At 43.0% G+C, this 21,594-nt stretch overlaps 2 protein-coding genes across 6 annotated transcripts in view; one reads left to right on the forward strand and one right to left on the reverse strand.

The window, feature by feature from the left end:
* ankfn1b (ankyrin repeat and fibronectin type III domain containing 1b) overlaps positions 1-1,774 on the reverse strand; it is a 92,100-nt gene extending 90,326 nt beyond the window's left edge. For both annotated transcript variants that reach the window (XM_003961297.3, XM_029847265.1), the window contains exon 1: positions 1,500-1,774. The gene's annotated coding sequence lies outside the window, so the exon portion shown is untranslated. The remainder of the gene's footprint in view (positions 1-1,499) is intronic.
* Positions 1,775-2,720: 946 nt separating this feature from the next.
* capn15 (calpain 15) overlaps positions 2,721-21,594 on the forward strand; it is a 28,328-nt gene continuing 9,454 nt past the window's right edge. Inside the window, exons 1-3 of one of the 4 annotated variants that reach the window (XM_011603389.2) lie at positions 2,721-2,802; positions 14,509-16,153; positions 20,431-20,639. In XM_011603389.2, coding sequence (XP_011601691.1) covers positions 14,531-16,153; positions 20,431-20,639 — 1,832 coding nt within the window. In that variant the 5' untranslated portion in view covers positions 2,721-2,802; positions 14,509-14,530. Of the gene's footprint in view, positions 3,048-4,517; positions 6,511-14,508; positions 16,154-20,430; positions 20,640-21,594 lie in introns of those variants that run through there. The other 3 variants (XM_011603386.2, XM_003961296.3, XM_029835849.1) reach the window with 3 other exon arrangements.

The following is a 21,594-nucleotide window of genomic DNA, read 5'->3' on the forward strand; positions in this document are numbered from 1 at the left end:
AATGATTGTGTTAGTCTGTTTCTACAGCGGTTTGCTTTCTCTATTATTACTGCATGTATGATTTACAGTTTATGTCACTTCAGTAGTTTTTAAAGAAGAGACACTCTGAAGGACGACTGTGTGTCTAGACAGGAGACGTGGAGCAACTCAAAGATAACACAACTTTAATTTATAGCTGTGGGTTCCAGCAGATTAAACCCTTTATTAAATCATTGCCAATTACTGCCCATACAACAAAACACTGTTTTTCACCTAATATTCAGATCTAAACTGATTTCCTGTTTATCTGAGAGAATGAGCCTGTATTATTGAGTAAGCATTACGGTAGTCTGAAGGCATTATAGCTTTAAAGTGTAGTTAATCATTTGAAACTGTTTCCGTAGACACATTTTAATTCAATCTGTAGGCATGTGTACTTGATTAGCATGCTATTTTAATAAAAGTGTAGTACTATGATGTAAATATTAAAGGTTTCACTGATTTGGTTGTGTTTTGGTCCGAGTTCATTGCCAGCAGCAGAGGTTCATGTCAGGATGCGTTGCTGATGTCGCATTTACTAACAAATATGGCGCCCATCCAGGGAACTGTCACGTTTAAGCTCCTGGACTTGTGAAAACCTCCCTTGCACAAGAGGGTAAACAGGTGTAATCGTGAGTCATCAGTGGGGAGAACTCATCTTGCCGTCATTAATCACTGTATAGCCAAAGGCTGCCTGATTCGCTCCTGCTGGGTGTGTGTTTGCAGTGTATGTGGTAACATCTGTAGTAGTGACAGAAATAAAGTGTCCTCCACGTGTTCGCACAAGTCCCTGACCATGTTGAGAGACCCTGACCTACCTTCCTCCTGTTACAAACTCTATGCAACATACAATGACACAATTTTTGTCCCTCACACCCTCGCACACACACACACACACACCTTTTTCCTTTTCCCCTAAGACAATTGTGTCAGCTAGTCACTTCCACGTGTGTTGGCCATAAAACAGAAAAGGGCCAACTAAAAGCATCCCTTTCCTGGCTAGCAGGGTCACATTTGTCTCATATAAACACAGGACACACCTTAACCCAAGTGTTCACATATCCCCCTCATATGTCCCAGTGTGCTCTGGCACAGGATACTACACTACTTTCATCTGGAATAGTTAATGAGACTATCAAAATTCCCCAGGTGGCTCTTGTCTTTACACTTTTGGAGGGGTGTTTGTTGAGAAAGTCATGCTGGACATAGAAGCTAGTGTCTTTTGTCTTCCCACGAGCCTCGAGCCGGGTTTCCCTAGCATTGTCATGACAACAGTGTGTACTCACCGACACGAGCTTTTAAAAACAGTGTGTTTAGCGACGTGCTAGCAACTTTTAAAGGCTGCTAACAAACAAACCTGCCTAAAACACGCGTAGTGAAAGCAGCTGGAATGATCTTATTTCATTTCTAGCAAGAACAAGTGCACCCGAGTGTAGGGGGGGACATACAACAAGTAGTCAAAGTTGTAATCATTCCCTTACTTTTTTGCCGACAAAAACTTGCTCTCCCTTTCCGTCCCACGCCGCGTCGCGTCGAGCCACCATCGGCTACAAATTCCAGCTGGGGATCTGAGTTTGTTGCGCCGGTGCTGGATGTCTCTGACCACACACCGTGAACGCAACGCGGCATTAAACGCAACCTCCCCCGCCGAGACTCAATCTCAATCTCAACTCTTCTCTCCGTTTGAATCAATGGATGCTTCGCTCCGCCTCGCTCAAGCCTGAAGATAAGTCGATAAAGCACAATTCCAGCCAGTGTCTGGCCTTTCCGTTGGAGAATTTCCTGGGTTAATTTCCTCCCATGGTTTCAGACACAATCTATGGAGATGGAGTGCACGCAGGGTAATTAATCATAAGTCATTAATGAAATATAGCTACTGACCCTGTTCCTTTGAACGTCCATGGTTCAAACGACCTGGGTGACACGGTATTAACCATAATCCATACTCACCCCGTTTTCTCACTCCTTTTAAATGTCATCTAAATTTTACTTAGGTTTTTGGTCAATTTGATCCCAAAATCGAAACAATATGGTACCCAGATCATTAATTAGAATTAAGCACGATTGAAAGATAAACCCACATATACACCAGGTGTCCCATTTGATTAAAGACAGTGGAGAATGTTTACCACATTTCTCTTTCCTTCCAAAGCCAAATGTAGGTAGTAATATACATTCAGTTATCCTGTACAGTCCTTTTCTTCAACTGTTGATATCGCCATGTCGGATCTTTTATATAAATTCACTTATGTCATAAACATCATTAATAACGCTTGTTAAATAATAAATGTAAATTTTAAGGTGTCAAATAATCCGTTTTTAATGAAGCAGTCGATAGGCTGGAGGAGACGGTAATCCAAAATGTTTCGAAGCCGACTGTATAATAATGTACCACTAGATGGCAGTAAAGTACCACTACCTGAAAGCGGTCACACCGGAACAGACTGTAATGTAAATGATTTTTCAAATTAAAAATTCGATTTGGATTTACATCAGAAAATAAACGTTAAGGCATATTTACACATTCGAAATGTATTTTAGCTATAGTATAATACATCGGATAGATTCGTTTGGGTCAAGGGTGATGGCCTTCATACCCGGATATCCTGGTACATGTTAGGGTTGAACATGGGAAATTGAGTCTTTTACCCTGTGATTCTGCAATAGCTTTTACGTAAGACTTCATGCGTTTATATATATCTGCTCATGCCCGCGGCAAATTTGACGTACGCAAGCTATCTATTCGCTCCTTGGAGATTCCTCTTCCTCCCCGGAATGTTTGAGGTAAACGTTCACGATCATATCAGCTTCAACAATATCCAATGGAGTAAAAAATAAACCCTACATGTACGTGTTTGTCACGAAAAATGTCTGAACAATGCAGTAGCAACCGAAGGGTTGAAGCTAACAGCTGAAATGGTCACGCTGGCTAAAGTACAACCTGGGAACAAGTTGTCGTCTTGATGGCTCTGAAAAGTTAACACAGAGAGGACTGAAAGCAGGAATAATTCCTTATTACTTCATCCGAGGTAAGAACATGTGGTTTCTGAGGAATAATCACTGAATACATGTCTGTCGGACACCTCTGATCTCGTCGATAGAGGTCTAAAAAGAGTGTCTTTGTTTATAACGCGGGACTCCCAGTGTCTCAATGGGTTCCTGGAGAGTTGCTCTACCGGCTCTGGTTTCCAGCGCCTGCTATTGAAAAGGTTTACACTTGTCTATAGATGTTTATTGTTTGACAGTTTCTTGTATTTAACCGTGGCTACACCTATCGACCGCTGTAGCCAGTGTGATTCCTGCAGCAACGTCACTCAGAAAAGAGGAAACCAGTAATGTCAATATGGCTTGTTTTGCTTCTGTTAAGAGGAGTCGAGAAGTTCAGAGAGCGAAAGCATATTAATCTAGGTAATGCATGTAAAGGAAGACCAGATCCACTTGTCCGGAGATGCTGATATGTGACTTTAGTTCTGCCTCAGCTTACCACCTTTACATTTTTCTTTTGGTATTTACCAATGTAAATATAAAGTGCAAAATAATATATTTGCTGTGTTTGTGTGATCTTGTTCAAAGGATGATGTTTTGGCCATTTATGTTTTTGTGGCATCTTAGAAGAAAAATGAGCCAGTGGTTGTCAGGACACTTTACTCGATGTAAACATTACAAATATTAAAGCTGTGAAATCACATCCTGGCGCTCCCTTCTGACCGCTGTTTGTCCTCGGAGAGAGGACATGAAATCCAATATTCCTCTCTCCCTCTCAGGCTTTGGCTATTTGGCACTGGCTATCTCAGCTGCCGTCTCTCTGGGTGCTGAATTGTAAAATGACAGGTGGCCCTTGGACAGGTGTGGCCTTAACAAAGGGTTTCTTTTATTTTCCTTCTGAAAGGCATTTTGTTCCGCCCATAAATGGCTTAAACATTACTGTGACTTCAGAGAGTGCAATCAAAAATGCTGCTTCAGTGATAACAGTATGAATACATTTATGTCCTGCCTTGTAATTCTGCAAAGATAATAATTAAAACTCAAACATGATGTTTTGCATTCAGATTAGATTATCAGCATGAGTGTTGGCTGTATTTCTATTTAATGATCCACTTAATTGGACAAATGTTTTTTTGTAACATTTTTTTTGTGCATTTACCAACATTGATCAGAGCTGTGTGTGCACATCACATGCTTGCAGAATCTGCTTCAGATTCTTTTGCACTTTGCATCCAATACAGTGTTTCACATTATGCTTTTTTCTGCCCATGTTCACGGTAAGTGGAGAGAGGCTTGGAAATCAGAAAAGAGGTCAGCAAAGGGATGTGAAGTGGAAAAGAAAGGGACGAGCGAACATTTGAAGGCTGATTTCGGTAACATGCAGGGACAGCAATTGCCAAAGATTGTGCCAGTGACTGCTGGCTACTGTTTAACTTGTCCTTGACAATGATGGTGAGGTAGAAATCCCCCCCCCCCCCCCCCCCCCCCCCCCAAGAAACATTAGTTATCAGATGGCATTAGATTAGCCATTAAATGGCAGTCTAATGCCTGCCATTTAAACGTGACACGTTGGACGATTGTTTCATTAGCTCAACCTGTTCACTTTGCTCATCCATGTGAGATCTTCTCGGCTGTGTCTCTGTTGACGTTTATTTAAATCTCTTGAACGCAGCCCCTCAGCGGCTCTGTGCTCGCCCTGGCAGTGCGCATGCGCGCTGCTGACACTCCGGTAATCCGCTGTGAGGAGATTGCATCCTCCTTTGCTTCGCTCGTGTTACCAGTGAGGCGTTGCAGAAGAAGGCGGAGGAGAGGAGAAAAAACAAAATAAGACCAAAACACATTCCAATGGAGAAATCAAGTCTGGATATTTGGCGGCGGAGCAGTTTTCCATTATGAACAGGCGACATCGCGGAGAGAGCACGAACGGCTCCTGCCATAAAGCAGCGAGGATCAGCATCTTGCCGTCCAGGGTGGATATCTGGAACGCACACAGCAATGGACTAGTTGGTGACAGGGGACTCAGAATTTTAGTCCTGCCTCCCTAAGGCGATTTTAACATTTCCCAAGCTGCGCGATCTTTCGTGGCCTCCGTATCGCTGTGTGGGAACCGACACCTTTCTTCTGCCAAGTAGTGATTCGCAGTGTTACTGGGTCCAACTCAAAGTCAGTGTACAGTGTTATCTGATGAGAATCATGCCAGGATCGTTGAATCTGGATGCCCAAAACTGCACCACATGATATTTGCTAGTGTGGCGTCTCCTTGACAGCTCCCCGACGAGTGATACTTTCGATACGTCAATATCGGGGATTTGCAAACAAGTTGAGGAACTCGACTGACCGGCCCCGGCCGTGGAATCAGCCAGAAAAGAACCCCCTTCTCTCACTCACGCTCTCTCTCTCGGGCACCGGGATTTGGGATCGTCTTCCAGACTGGCAGAAGTTTGCAGCCTTAACTTCTGGGAATTTTTCTCTCGTGCCGGCGACACAAAACGTGAGGCTGAAGGTGTACACGTCGTTGGCATTCGTTGACGACAGTTGACGACAGTAGCATCTGCTTGGGTTTCTCCTGTTTCATTCACAAGTCCATGCGTCTTTTTCTCACGTGGGAATCCAGATTTTCCCCCCAGGCTGCGAGAAAACTCTGAGCTTTCAAACATCTTATGAAATTGCCCAGCAGCTGCAAGGGTGGATGACTGGAACATCGGACTTGGATGTTTTGCATACTTGTAATGTGGCCCAAACTCCACCGTGAGCATGCGTCGTTTTCTTCTAGTGGTTGCACTGTGAATATCTGTAGATAAAACAAATCTTTCTTGCAAATTCCATACCACTATCGATTCCCAGTCTTTATCGACTTTATAGAAGACACTCATTTCCATATTCCCCGTGATTGCTACTTGAACCTCATTTCCCTGAGGTATCCTGTTTAGCTGCTGAGATGCTGAAAGAAGGTCAAGACCATTGCTTTTATTCACTCCTCCATATTTGACTACAGTAGCATGTGCAAGAGAACCCGGTATGAGAGTACACAGACTGCAGGGGACTGTGCATGGAACATGGGAGGAAACACGGAAAACATGTTTGATTCCCTTCTTCCTTTCATATTCGCAAGCAGGAGCAAGATTGCAAGAAATTTGTTCCTATTTAAAAGGAGAAGTGTAAAAGCAACTACAAACACTTGAGATGCTGTGGTGGTACAAGCAATCTCTATAGCTTATCACAAATCGCCTTGTTTCTCCCCAAAAGTGTGGATCCCGTTTCAGTCTCTGTGGTCAAAAAAGGGCCCATCAGGGTGTTTTCAGAGACTAATTTGCTCTTGACTGTGGTAATGGGGAGCTCAGCCTCGTCTCTTACTGCAGAGACAGAGTCCGACCATGGATTCCGCAGCACTCTGTACCCATCATCGCCCCCTGTTGGTTGGCTTAGGAACAGCCACAGCAGCCCGGTGTGGGGCACCACCTTCATCACACGTCAGCAGCAGCAGCCTCTGCCTCACCGTGAGCGCAGGTAAGAGCCAACAATGTCCGCCTAGTTGGGTGCCAACACATTTGTCTGGCTAGTGCATTTTTGAAGAAAAAAGTCACATTTGTTAGGGACATTGCAGGCTGGATTAAATGTAATTAGGGCTGTATGAAACTATCGTTTTAAGGGTGCCGCTGTGTGCCTGTTGAGGCTGTTGTTCTGTAGTTGACTAGCATAACACTGCAGTGACATACACTCCACTGGAACTGTTGTTGTTATTTATTGTTGCTCATTTGTTACGTCTTTCTCCAGCTTTAAGAAGAGTTTACTTTGGATTCAATAACTTTACAGTGAGTGATCAAATCCCTAATTTTATAATAGCATATCTAATCAGCATACAGGTTAGGTTCTGCCCCCCAACTTTCAGATCGCTGCTCTTGCGAACTACTAGTCAGGGGCTCTTTGTGTTTAATTGCCCCATGGGGATAAAAATAGTTTTTTTTTTTTTTTTATAAAGCAACTGCAATTTGGTGTTTTTCTGTGATGCAAACAAAATCTTCTTAATCCGGCTTTGTAAAGCAAAATTCCTGTGCCACTTCCTGGCACAGTTGTACAGTATACACTCCATTTGCTGAGCAGAGTGGATTGACCTGACCTTTATCAGCCCAATGAAAACTAGACCAGGGATCATTGAATGATGGATTTTGGTGCAATGCTTTTTCTCAGGAGTTGCAGTAGCAAACTGATTGCCAGTATTCAGTACGTCTGTGCTATTATAAAGCACAATGCACATCCAAGAAAACAAAAATATAGGACTACAAAGCAGCTCCGTTTGAGCACACACTTCTATTTCCTTGAGAGAGTCCACATCTGTTCGAGAGTAGTGATCTTTCTTTGAGTATGCACTAAAATATTCAGTTACTGTATCTACATGAGAAAGTTCTGCAGTAAGCCATTGTTCTAGTCACTGCTTTCTGTCAGAGTCGTAAAAAAAGCCTACAGGCGGTGTCTCTGAGTTTGATCGTGCGGCTCATCCAGATTTTATTCCTGCTGTTCTCGCAGTAGATGAGCGTCTCAGCCCCACTTGCAGATACTTCTTTGGAAGCACTTTCTATTTTCCTTGACTTTCATTTAACAATAGCACACAGTCGTCATCAACCAACTCGGTGCATTGAAGCTATTGCTGAGTCACTTGGGGCATCATGGTCCGCTTGTTGGTTATTGATTTTTCAAAGGCCCGATCACATTCCTGAACAATAGCTGTCATTATTTATTCAGAATCAGCCTCTAGTTGCTCTTTCATCTTTGTTGAATACTGCCTGCTGCTGCTGTCAGTGTTCTCCTTGCACTTACCCATCTATTCAATAGTAATGACTGTCGTGGCTTCTATTATTTACTTTAGCTGCTTAGTTTTAAAATATAGACGGATATGTTTTTAGCCCAAGTTTAATCACTGCTTCATCAATTGGAGTCACACTTGAAGAGAGCTCAAATATTAAATCTATTGTCAGTAAAGTATTACATCATACAGCCTTTTTGGCTTTTCCATTTAATGGGCTTTTAAATCATTTGATCCCGATGTATGTAGCAACAATACTGCCAGAATAAACATTATGTTTAAATGTCACTCAGATGTACCTGCAGACATTGATGGATCTACACTTTACAAAGGCTCATCCTAATTCACTGTGCAATTTTCCACAGATTGTGACATTAGGTGTTTTAGACAGTAGAATCCCTGCTATAGCATCTGAAATCACCTAATGTAGGCCCATCCCCCCCTCTTGCTCTTGTTCACACGCACTCAGGCTGTCGGTCTTATGTACACACAAATGAAGCTTTGACAACCCAAGAAAAGCTTCGCTGGCCTTTGAGAGAGTGAATACTGAGCACATTTGAAAATTAGCCTTTCTAATGCACTTTATCCTTGGCTTGTTACACAAAAACTGTGATTGCATCCTTCTCCATCTCTGTCCACACTGCTGTGTGTTGAGCTACCTACGGTCCATGCATCCTTTTAATGTGAACGTCAGCTCTCTCCCCAGGCCATCCTAATGTCTCCACTACCCTGCCGTGAAGGATGATGGTTTTTAATCCCGGCTCCATTCTACTGGTTCTGCCACATTTAATTGGATTAAAACGGCTCTACTTTTTTTCGACCAGTGTTGTCACTGGCCGTGTTAAATGTCTGAAGTACCGTATTTGAGGGTGTCCTCCCAGTTTGATAAATACAGGGTCGTGTCAGTACAGCCTCCTGGCCTCCAGAATAGATTTGGCATGCAGGCTTTGTCTGATAGAGTGGTGCTTTTTTATTATTGGAAAGCAGAGCATTGATGCAGCAAGGGAAAAATAGCCTATTGGCACTGCAACTGACATGATTAGATTCCTCCTCACTTGTTACCATGGAAATCTGTAGCATATGTTCAGTAACCTAATCCATTGGGCTCCTGATAAACCACACTCTCTCCTGGCAGTTTTTCAAACAAATTACACAGTATTTTTAATTGATAGTAACATTGTTTTACTGAAGAGTTTAACATTACCCTGTAGCTGCCCGTGATTTTGAGTAAAAGTCTGCTTGTCAGAGAAATCCTATAGCAAGGATGTACGTTATCAGTTTACCGTGGAAATGGGAAGTAAAACTTTGTGCTGTTTGTCTGAAAGTTCCTCTCAGATCATGCTCTGTCAGCAGTGCTCCTTGCCTCCAGGTTTAGGTACCCAGAAAAGAGGTAAAGGTAAAAACCCAGAAGCATTAGTAGCATGGCTTTATTCCTGTGTTTGTTCCCCGTCTTCGATTCTATAGCTTCCACTTCATTCCTGCTTGCTGTTGAGTCGCTGTGCCCTGTCCGGTGAAACTCAATGAGATGGCTTCCTCTGTTTAAAGATTCAAGTGTCTAAAGCTGTCTCCACAGTTGACAGATCACTCATCAAAATGAGCAGACCTTGTGAAATATTCACAGAGGGCACAGCTAGAGGTCAGAAATGACCTCTTTCTTCTTTTTTTTTGCAGTATTTGCAGTCTGCAGTTATTAGTGAGTCAGCACTTTGATATATTTTTGTGGTTTAAGGGCTTGCATTGGTGGAAAAGCAATATTGTTACTTTATCACTCAACCCTGAATCCAGGTCAGGTTTATATAAAAGTGAAGTGGTTTATACCTGCATCCTAAAAGTAATCATGCTCAACTAGTCAAAAGTGTGGCATATGTAGTCTAGTTGCACAACACATAATGTCACTCTTGTTCCTGCAGCAAAACACATTAGTAGCTTTCTGTTTTTACAGGAGTGAGATATTTACCAAGTTTAACTCTGAATAGTCTTAATGCTGCTTGTTGGAGCAGCAGTGCTCCACTTTTAAGCCATTTTCTAAATAGACTCTTTGTGTAGCTGGTTCTGTTTTGTGAAACAGCCAAGCACCACCACATTCAGGAGCATACACAGCCATCATATTCAACTCAGATAGTTTTCTTCCTGTAAAAGAGGTGTTACTCAAGACTTCCTGCCTGTTGGGTTTCTGTTGTGACTAAGCCTTTGCCGTCATTCTTTCAAACCACACAGTGTAAGTGGACACAGTGCAACATTCATCCCAGACAAGTAGAAGTCAAAGAACTTTACCGTGATTCATGCTGTTTTTACCACAAACCTTGTAAAAAAAAATGATTGTAGTGTTACGGACTGTGACTAAAAAAGTGAAGAAAGTATTTCAGCATTGGTTGTAATTACAACTCATTAGATTCAAGGACATAGTGACCTCTGAGACTAAAGCTTCATCATATAATCTCTTAAATTACTGCATCATCACTTTCTCGGTTTGATGGAGATAACGTAAAATTGAACAAAAACCTTAAACGGAAGTGCCATTGCTCTGAAAGGTTGATACATTTCCAATGCATTTTGCAGATCGCTCTTTGCATTCCTGTCATTTCCTATATGAATTAGCTCCATCATCAAGCGCATAGTAGCCAAGGCAAAGCTATCAAGTTCTCTCTCTCTGTTTACCCAATCTGTGCCAGTAAATATTAATCATGGCAGTGAGTCATTTTTATCTGAGTGTGCGTGAGTCGAGGCAGCATTTAGAGCCGGTCTCACACAGGGAGCTCCTCACATTCTCCACCCTCACGTAACCCTTTGGTAATAACTGATGATGGTGGAATGGTTTTAAAAAACTGAAATAACCCAGGAGCACACCTGCTTTTGAAGAGCTAAGGGAGCGGGAACTTAGCATCTATCAGAACAGTTGTTTGTTTATTCTGCTTTAAAATGATCCCATGACACTGACTTAAAAATGCCTGAAGTAGCAGTAACAGAATCATCTCTTCACATTCTGACTGGCTACAGTGTACGCAGGACAAGCCTTCATTTAAAGCCGTCAAATGTATGTACTGCCTGTTATGAGGTGTACAAATGCCTCTTTATGCTAGAATTGGTTACTGGCTACTGCTGTTTTCTGGTCCTAGACTTAAGAAACCATTAAGGCCCAGCCAGTGAACCGAGCGGAACATGCTGACTGGCTGCTTTTGAGTTTAGTTGGGTTTGATCTCGGCATGAATTAATTTACCTTAGAGAAGAGCTAAAGATATCTTGATCCTACAGTGCAGAACGGCAGCACATTGTCATCGTCACATATGTTTGGCAGCACATGTTAATGGTTCATTGTGTATATTTTCAGAGGAAGTTTCATCTTTGAAGTGGTACTTTTCTGTCCTGGTCTTCTGGCATGGCCATATAGGCATTTCCCTTCAGGCCTCGGCTCCGGGCCAGTTTTGGAAAGGCGGTGCTGATCACTGTCTTACTGAGACCAAGCGTCTAACAACAATGCCGTCAGAAACTGGCAAGGCTCAGCTTGATCTCATAGCAAAGTTCAGTAATTGTGTGCAATCTCATATCAAGGCGGAGCGCCCTTGTTTGTTTGGTGATGCTTTTCCTGTCTTGAGCTAAAGTTATTAGAACTATGCTTGCCTAGCAAACATTACGTCACTGTAACCGGTTGTTCAGTTTCAGTGAGAGCTGTTGAGCTGCTGAAGTGGTTTATGATTGCCTTCCAAAAGGTTTAAAAAAAAATTGTTCTGGGCCTTATTAATGCTCTAATTTTAGAAAATATATACACCATGCCCTTTAATGGAAAGCCAAGGGTAGTGAGGATTCCTCTCTACTCCTTTTTTCCCTTTTTGTCTCTTTCTTCGACTCTGTGCTATAGTGTCGGCTTGAAGCTCACATCTTTGACTATGACAAACTAAGAAAGCAGAGGTGGGTACATTTGCAGCAGCTTCGCTGAACACAAGGCCACGGACAAAAGGTGTTTGTGTGTTGTCCATGCTATTTTAAAGGGAGTGCAGAAATAACACAAAAATCATACACTTAAATGGGATTCAAGGATTAGAGACTGGAGAATTTCATTATGTGCTACACGCATGTACTGTGCATTGTGTACACTGTGGCACTTTACTCCAGGGAACAGAAATGTAGGTGGTTCAGACAGGTGATGGGCTACTTAAGCTGCATATTAAATATTTCCTTCCAGACTTGTCACTCTGATAAGAGCTTAGCTTATAAGTCCAAAAGATAATTAATTTTCACCAGTCGGAACCAAATGGGTTGTTTTGAGAAGTCTCTGCATGGCTGACACTATATCTTTGTTTTAATGAAAGAGGCCTGACAGTTACGAAAACAGCCGCAGGGAAGAGCCCATCACAAAACACAAGGTGTTGACTCACGTTGTCATCCTAATTGTTTCTGAGGCCAACAGTCTGGTGTTTGGGGATCACGGTGTGAACACGTGCTAGGGCTGCCAGCACGGGGATGCCACATAATTGATTCGCAGTAGGCAGGCAGGGATTTTTAGCATAGGGATGGCTATGTTGAGCTAAAGCAGATATATAATTTGAAACTGTACAAATATATTTGCTAATTTATTCAACATCTCATGACTGAGTTAGAGTCTATGCTGATGATGGAGCTATGGACATGTAAAATGATGCTATATTACACTTATCGTAATAGTGATAGTTAAATGGCTAGTACCTTTGGATGAATGGCAAGTTTCACTGCTTTATTACAGAATCTATTAGTGCTGTTTTGCTTCTCCCAAATAACCCACGAGTCAGGGCTCACTGAAACTTGTGCCTCTATACTATTGCTCTCTGTTGCTTAAGAGACACACAAAGAAACCACAAATATAATACGACCATATAGGCAGTAAACTCACGCACACGCACACACCAGTAGCCTTCTCATCCTGTCGTCCATGCAGCTCCTGCTGTTGTCCAGCCCCTTATTTTACTTCTCTCTCAGGTGAAGTGCTGATGAGAGGACTATATGCAGAAAGAGGTCTGAGAGATTCCCCTGGATTTTGACATTTCACCTAGTTCCACAGGTTCTAGATAGCAGGACCTTTGCATCATCTTAAATGTTTCTATATGTCATGGACACATAAAAATATCACAGACAGAACAACAGTATGCATTTAATTATAAATGGCTGTTTACATCAGCGATTTTAACACACATTAGTTCTTCCCATTACGGTCTTTGCCGCAGTTAGACTGGCAGAATAACGCAGCCACAAGTGTAATGAAGATGAGTAAATATGACTGTGTCCCAGACCTCAATGGTCATTTTTGAGCAGGACCTATGTCATGTGTGATCAATGTGTGCCGTATTCCAGCTGTTGCTAAGGTAAATTTCACCATCCTGCTATTCTGAAACACAACACTTCCTCCTGTTGGTATTCATACATGAGCGCCTGATTGGCACTGACATTTATGGACGTGTTCCTAAACTAACCCTGTCCATCCCCTTGGGCTGTCATTATTATCGCTCTCCTGTGGTTTCCAGCTGTGCTCCCTCTCCCAATATGCCGGATATCCCCAGTAAAAAAAAAAGATGCAATCAAAGGCAATCTGTTTTGGAAAGGTATTAAAAAGTCCTTAAACCATAATAAAACTGGTTTAAAAGGGATGGGCCTGTGTGTTGCGGTCATGTTGGCCTTCCTCGGGGCACACTATCAATAAGTCAAATTGACTTAGCTGCAGCTACACAGACTAAATTTACACACATAGACAAGTCAATCCACTGCAGCAGACAGCTTTGGGGTATTTTGTGTAGGTGGTGGAACTTAACAGTGTGGCCTGTCTGGCTAGAACCTGTCAGCTTCCAAAGCTTCTGAATTGCTACTGTCTGAAGTTGTTCAAATCCTGCAACATCAGTTATATATTCTGACCTGTTATAAAACAAGAGTCCAAACCTAAACATAATGCAGGTTATGTTTCCTTTCTCCCATTGTGCACATCTACATTTGACCTGCCTGAAGCGATCTCATTGCGGTGTAAATCTGAGTTTTTTGGTGTTACATCATTACATCGATGCAACCGTATTTGTACTGAAACTTCAAATGTGGAAAAGTTTAATTATTATAAAATAAGTATCATCAACTGCAAGAATTATTACTCAAGCACTAAAAATACTGTAAAATGTGACCTTAAGCTGCCTTCCATCATTAGCATTCAACCGGTAAAAGTGCTAATATGAAGTGGGGAAGATCTCGTGTGGATTTTCATTCTAATAAGTGTCAGTCAGAAGGAAGGGACAACTTCCTCCTTAGTATTCTGAGGGACGGGCGGCCTCTTCTCCTCTATGTCTCCTCTTTCTCTGCTCTATTTCCATTTCCCATCTTCCTAATCATGTGGCTATTGTATATGGATTTACTGTCCTCAGAGTCCCTAGGATGGAGATTTGATTTTTCTCTTTTTGCGCAAGCTAATCTTTTCCCCATTCTGGTTTTCCTTTCCTTCCTTTGATGTCTTTAATCATCCTTAGCTGACCAGAAGCATGCATTCAGTTTGTTTTTCTTCTTTGTGCTCTAGGTACTCTCTAATTTAAAAAAAATAAATCGTTTTTAATGTTTGTTATACCGTAATTGTTTTTTTTGCTGATTGAAATTCCTTTATATGACTCACCATTTGCACTTTCAATACTGTTCTATTTTTCAAACTATTATGAGTCAGGTGAATGTTGCATGTGTTTTTACCGTTGTTTCTTCTTTTCCAGCCATTCTCACTCTCCTGGCTCCATGGCTGCGGCGGTGCGAGGCAGCGAGTGGTCATGTGGACGCTGCACTTTTCTTAACACCGGTGCCGCACCTCGCTGTTCCATCTGCGAAGCGCCGCGGCAGAAACCTGACCTTAATCAAATTCTGCGCCTGAGCAGCACTGAGGAGCATCGCTGGACTTGTCCTCGCTGTACACTCAACAATCCTCAAGGATCTGGAGCCTGCTCCATCTGTGGCTACGGACAGTCCCCTGCTACTCACACACCTCCCACAACCATTATAGCTGCCACTGCTAATGGCCTCCCGATTGAACACCCAACACCTACTGTCACCCCAACAGTAAAGCTCGAACCCCATGGGCAGCATGCTGCAAAGGAGGAAGTTCTACGACGATCTGAGAGCAATCCTGAAAGTAATGGAGAGGTAGTCGGACCAGAGCGGCAGCACTCAGGCTGGGCCTGTCCTCGTTGCACACTTCACAACACACCTGTGGCAGTGTCATGCTCAGCCTGTGGTGGGCCCAGGAAATTGTCCTTGCCTAAAATCCCCCCAGAAGCATTGGTGGTGCCTGAGGTACGCACGCCAGTACAGGGGTTTCCAGTTCACACAGCGGGTTCTGCCCCGCTGCTCATAGACCTCACAGATGACTCTCCTCCAACTCCTCCATGTGACACTCAAGAACCTGCACATGTTTCTTCACAGTCCATCTCCTCTCCCTTTACATCTTTTACCTCATCCCTCCAAAATAACCCTGTGCCTCGCAGTAGGAGAGAGGTTCCCCCTCCAGGACGGTCACCAAACCCTGGGAACACTCCAAGTCCAACGTCCCCTTCACCCACCAGCGTGCCACCCCAGCCGGGACCACAACGGCCAGCCAAGCCCAAACACGCCCAACCCCAAGAGCCCTCACACCCCAGCAAGCGCCTCAGTATTTTGGAAGAAGAAGAATCTCATCATCCACTGACCCCTCACCTTCCTATTGCCTCTTCAGTCTCCTCCACCTGGAAGTGCCCTGGCTGCTCAGTACCCAACCCAGGTAGCTTGTCAAAGTGCGAAGCATGCCGATCATCGCGAGCTGGTGCTGATCTTATCGATCTGGTAGGATGTGAGACGGTACGCTTTACCCCAGCCAGCCCCTCCAGCCCTGACTTCAGCACCTGGGCCTGTTCCAAGTGCACGTTGCGCAACCCTACAGGCGCCCCCAAGTGTTCGGCCTGTGGTTCTTCTAAGCTGCATGGCTTTCAGGAGCAGCAGGTCCCGCTGCCCCGCTGCTGCACACACTGTGGCCTCCCTTCATGCACCTGTGCACCTTCCTCCACTGCGTCCTCCTCGGGACATAAGGCACGGAAACATGGGCGAGCCTACCCTGCTTCCTCCTCCGCCACTGCTTCTAGCTCTTCCTCTTCCTCCTCTCTGAATCTACAAGAGAAAGTAGGACAGTGGAGTTGCCCAGCCTGCACACTGCTCAATGACACGAAAGCCAAGAACTGTGCAGCATGCCACACCCCCCAGCAGTACCTCACCCTCAGGAAGGTGGTCAAGCCACTGAAAAGAAGGGAGAGTATGCACGTTGAGGCACGTCGGAGAAATGACGAGGGTGAGGCCAAAGAACTGTGGGAGAACATCGTCAGCTTCTGCAGAGAGGTAAGCAAAAATCTTGGTTTCGGAAGCCATGCAATGTCTCTCTGACACAAAATAATAAATGGCATTAATTAAAGGAGTTCCTATTCCTCCATATTGGTTATTTGTTGTTGCATTAATAAGTTAATGTTCTGTAACCAGGTTTTCTTTCTCTCCATCATTTCCATTTGATGAATGTCCATTGAATTATTGGCAAAGTAAATCTGCTTGAACTTCAATTTGTGCATCGCAGTGTGCACGGTGCCTTTCAGTCATTATAAATGTCATGGTTGTCGTGGCACCAACATTATTTTCCACACTCTTAATCGCTGATTTCATATAAATGCTAATAAGATTTGTCAGCGTTTCCGTGTGCCCTCCCTTTGTTACTCAAGTAACAAAGTTCAGACATTGGTGTATATCTTATTCTGTTCAGACCCAAATTCTTTTCCTTTTAATGAGTGTCATCACAATGTTCAGCTCATATTAAAGAGGTGTTTCAACTTTCTATTCAACTCCCCAACATGAACTACACCGGAAAAACCAAAGCATCAATACAGTTTCTTTTAGCAAAGGTTGCCTCTGCTTTTTGCATCCGTGTACTTAAGGAAATTGAAGATTTCGGTTTACTGAACATTGTGTATCGATATTTTGTGAGACTTAAAAAAGGTTGAGCAGTTATACATAGATATGTGAATGTTTGTTCAGGAAATGTAATTAGGATTTGCTTTATCTATTATTCATAGACTATTAATTTGTCACGGACCAGGTTCCAACAGTGTAGAGCACAACGTTGCAACATTTTTAATGAGTAAATGAAAACGTATCTCGTTACCAGCGCATTTGAAGAGAAATTTCAGGTTTATTTTGTTAATCTGGAGAATAGAAGCTTTGGTGCTGTGCATCACATGTGCAGATGTATCTGCTTTCTCTGTGTGCATGCAAAGGAGCAGCGGTTTGATGTCATGAGAACGACAGTTTGCTGAGCTTGTTTTTCTTCTCTGCAGAGAGAAAATGCATTCCAAAGCACAAACTCTCAAACGTCAGTAATACATTAATACTCGGTAATTAGCAGCTTTAGTTCTTTGCTGTACTAATATACAGGAAAGGTGTAATTGTTTCAGCAGCAGTAATAATCCTACTTTGCTGCTGTACCAAGCTTGTTGGCCCTTGTTGTTGCCTTGACATTTAATATTTAAAGATTTAGAAAGGTTTGAGACCACTGGTGCCACTGACAAGCCTACTGGATCTGCCAGCCTTGTACTGCATCTCTGTGGTACTTTACTCATGTTTCTTGTTCTTTGACACTTTTTAATACATTTTTTATATGAGTTGATTGAGTTGTTTGTATTGCCTCTCAGTAAGAAATGGAGACCGTTTAAAAATACATTTGTTTTTAAAGTGCTCTTTATCATCAGAATGCGCCCTCCTACCTCTGTGCCCTACACACTGCGACAGTGCTCTGACATGTCACGTTACAATAGCATGAAGTGAGCTTCACCATACATTATTAATGGCATCTTTGAAAGTCACAGGGCTCACTGCTGTGAGCGTGGGAGGAGAGAAGTTGCCTCAGTAGGAACAAACAATCTGAGATCCCATCTTAAGCTCCTTTCCCAATATAAGATTGGCTTTAAAACGTGTTCCTCTTTTATCATCTTTCTTATCACCTACAAATATTTATCTCCAGCCAGGTTTCTCTCTTCTCAGCACAGTGCGTTTCCCTCTTCACCTCCCTTTTTTTGCTTTTCTCCCTCATCACATCTGTCTCTACATATTCATCTGTTGGTTTTGGGTTTTGTTTTAAGATGTATATGAAAACATGCTTTTCACATGATGTCCATCTGCAGCCCACCCCCTCTAAATTGCCTTTCCTCGGTCCTCCAGTGTAGCAGCAGTCGATACGCTAGTGTGCTGAGGTGAACGTGGGGCTGTCCTATTTTTAGTAGCAGAGTTAGAGAAGATCTGGTTCCCTGGAGTGAATTCAGTCACTAATGGCATCAACCACGATAGCGTGGGATTTTGGGGTTTGCAGAAGAACCGGGTCAGAAATGTCAGTGCAGAGGCATTAGTCTTGTTAAATGTCAGCCACCTAGACGTCAGTTGTTCCAGTTTAAAAATGATGAGGGCTTTTGGTTTCCCTTTCACAAGGCATGTTTTACACGACATGAGAGTACGGTTTTAGCTGCTTGTTTGCTGATTACCTAAGGTTTTTCTGTGGAATATTGCAGAAAGAGTTGCTGATGACACACTGTGTAAGTGGGTGAATTTCTTTTGCTGTGGGTGAGGTTTAAATGGATAATTTATTCTCATTAGTTAATGTAACCTCTTTTGCTTCCTTAATTTTCTAATTGTTTTGGTTTGAGGAGCAGCAGGTTTGTGTTTGCTTGACGCCAAAGCCCCACAGCTTGTGTGCATCTGCTCTGTGCCAGTCAAGTAAATGCTACTCACAGCCACCAGTGTCGTCAGGGAAGTGTAAATCCCAGCATGACTGGAACAGGATCCTGTGTTTCTTTTTCATATTGCTTACTTAGGGAGCTACAAAATGCTCCATAGTAACAGACTGGCTTTGTTTGTTTTTGTTTGTTGTTTTGGACTTTAGACTTGTTGCTTGGGTTACCACTCCTGAGATTTTGCATGAAATTCACATTGCCTGCAGGTTTTTGAATACTTTAACAATTTTTTTTTCTCCACAGAATAGAAAACTGTTGTGGATTAAATGTGAAGGAATATTAAGAAATCCGGCTGTATTTTTGTTTGTGTATCCACATGTTTTCGTGTTATCTCAACGCTTTCTATCCTGAACGAAGACCATTATGTAGTAAGATGGTAGGCAGGCAGGTGTTTTCTTTGCTCGGCTGTGAATTGGTTCATCATCTAGTTTGCAGGCTGTCACATGCCAAGGGATAGAATCAGAGATGAAGGCAGTCGACAAGAGTTTATTGCACGGCATAAAACTGCAATATAAACCACAGGAAAATGTAATATTCCACTTTACAAGAACCGCTGCAGTGTTATTGTTTTTTTCTGAAAATTCAGATTAGGCCACTGACTCTTGAAGACCACAGTGTTTGTGAATATCTTCTATCAAATAACTAAGAGCCCTGGGAATGAGTCAGCCTCCCACAGCGCCACCAGCAGCGTTTTCTTCAAAGGTGGACTGCAGTGCATCGTGTCTTCGTTGTGACTCAGCAGAAGCCACTCATATATATGAGAGCACATGAAGGCATTTTAACAGCAGCAGTTTTGTTCTGACATGAAATGGATGGTATACATGAACATGCTGGGATGTACCATACACTTCCAGTAGCATCAGGATCTCTTGGTTTATTCATTAGCCAGTCATTTATCCTTAGCATATCTAGTGACTGAATTAGATATCCTTTCTGCGACACTGAAGTTACAGCTAATTTGAATTAACTGTCTATCTCTTTCACGTTCACCTTCATTAGACACTTTAATGCTTACACTGTACGCCTCCAATAGGGTGGCCACAAACACCCCCTGTCCTCATTTGCCAACCACAACAGCTGACGCAGGAAACCAGATAGTGTTGTGTGTGTATGTGTCTATGGGCCCTCTCGGTTTCTGTGCTGGAGTTTTAGATGGGCGATACTGTGGCAGATTGGGTGTCTAGATCTGTTAGTTTATCCATGTTGCTTGGTTTCTTGCGTAGAGGTGTGTTGCCTATGTGTTTTTCTGAATATACTGTGTCATCTCCCCACCAAGCAGTGTGTTGTATGGTGAAAGCATTCAAATGCGTGCCCTATATACTGGCTGGCACAGCTGATAGTGCCACGTTTTTGTGTCCTGTATTTGTAATATCCACAGCAGGACATGTGGAATTTGTTGGGTTTTTTTCTTCAGAGACTCAAAGTGGATGGTAGGAGTTTGCCCTTGTTCCCAGAGTCAGGAAATCATATGGTAGCTGGCGAGTTTCTGTATTAATCATCATCTACTTGAAATACATCATGCCAGAAATGTAGGGTGGGATTAACTGTTAGTCCTCGGAGCTCAAAGTGCCATTCAGGCTTGTTTAAAAAGCTTTAAACTCTCAAGACCCCTGTGTCTATGGGGACATACATGCAAATAGAGGAGACGTCTAGTTCTCAAAAGGTTAAGTGCACTTGCCACCTTCTTTGGCTATATTTGAAAAGTTGATTTGCTTCTCTATCAAATACAGTAGCAGCTGTACAGTCATCAGTAAGTCATTTTTTTAATCTAGTGAAATTAAAATAACTGTGACTACATGTATTTTATTTTCACTTCCATCACATTTCCTTCCTCTCATCTTTTCTCAGAACTCTGTGAACTTTGTGGATGACAGTTTCCCCCCAGGACCCCACTCCGTGGGATTTCCTGAGGGCGACAGTGTCCAGCAGCGAATCAAAAAGTGGCTCCGTCCCCATGAGATCAACTGCAGCAACTTCAAAGACCGAGGCGTCAAGTGGTCTGTCTTCCGAACGCCGAGACCCTCCGATATCTTGCAAGGGCTGCTGGGAAACTGCTGGTATGCTGTCTGCACCCAAACCAAGGACATACAGGACATCTACCAACCTTACCTATGTCCAAATCAGACTGTCTGGGGACACTAAAGCAAGGTGTTAGAACAGCCAGTGAAGCACCAAAAAAAGGTCAATGAGAAAAGGAAGTGGGTTGAGATTGGACAGACTCACTGAGTGTGGAGACCATCCACAGCAATGTGACTCTGGGCACATGCTATATCTCCCTGCCCTTGAGCTGCCTTCTTCAGGATACATTTATATTGTATGTTGTCATCTGCAGTCTGCACACACAGTGAACAATCATTCACAAGTTGCCCCAATTCGTAGCACACAGCCGATCAAAGCCTGTCCCTCCCTTGAGCCAGATTCTTCCACCAGAATGTAACTCATTCATCTTTCAGACAGATAAACACGCTCACACACATTCGTGTCCTGTTAAACCAGCAAACAAAGCAGCTCCCTGCATCCGGCCACTGACAGCAGACAGTGATACCCTGACATTAGAGCATCATTACGACACGGAGACCTGCATCTAAATTTGAGGGGTTTATCGTGGCTGAGTGGTTTCTCATCCCGAGAGGAGGGATAAAGTTTAATACGTATGAAATGGAGATTGATGTTTGAGAATCAGCAATAACTAAGAGAGGCAAATAGGTGAATTTTACAGCAAGAGTGAAATAAATTCAGTCAGTATTGTCTTATTTCATATTTCCAGATGAAGTACTGTTCATAAATGTAATATATTCCCTTTTATGTAGGATCCTTGTGTCCCCAGCCGCATTCCTCTTGTGGGAGGAATTAGCATTTTCCTCTGTGTCCATACTTCTCTTTTTAATGAACTACTTTCTCTTGCAAAGTAATTAGATGAAGTGATCCAGTTTGTCTTGGCTCCAAGATGAATAATGGGCAGATGCCCAACTCCTCAAGTGTAATTTAATGTCAAAAAGGGCGATACAGGAA

This window comes from Takifugu rubripes, chromosome 1 (genome assembly GCF_901000725.2).
Source record: "Takifugu rubripes chromosome 1, fTakRub1.2, whole genome shotgun sequence".
Lineage (NCBI taxonomy): Eukaryota > Metazoa > Chordata > Actinopteri > Tetraodontiformes > Tetraodontidae > Takifugu > Takifugu rubripes.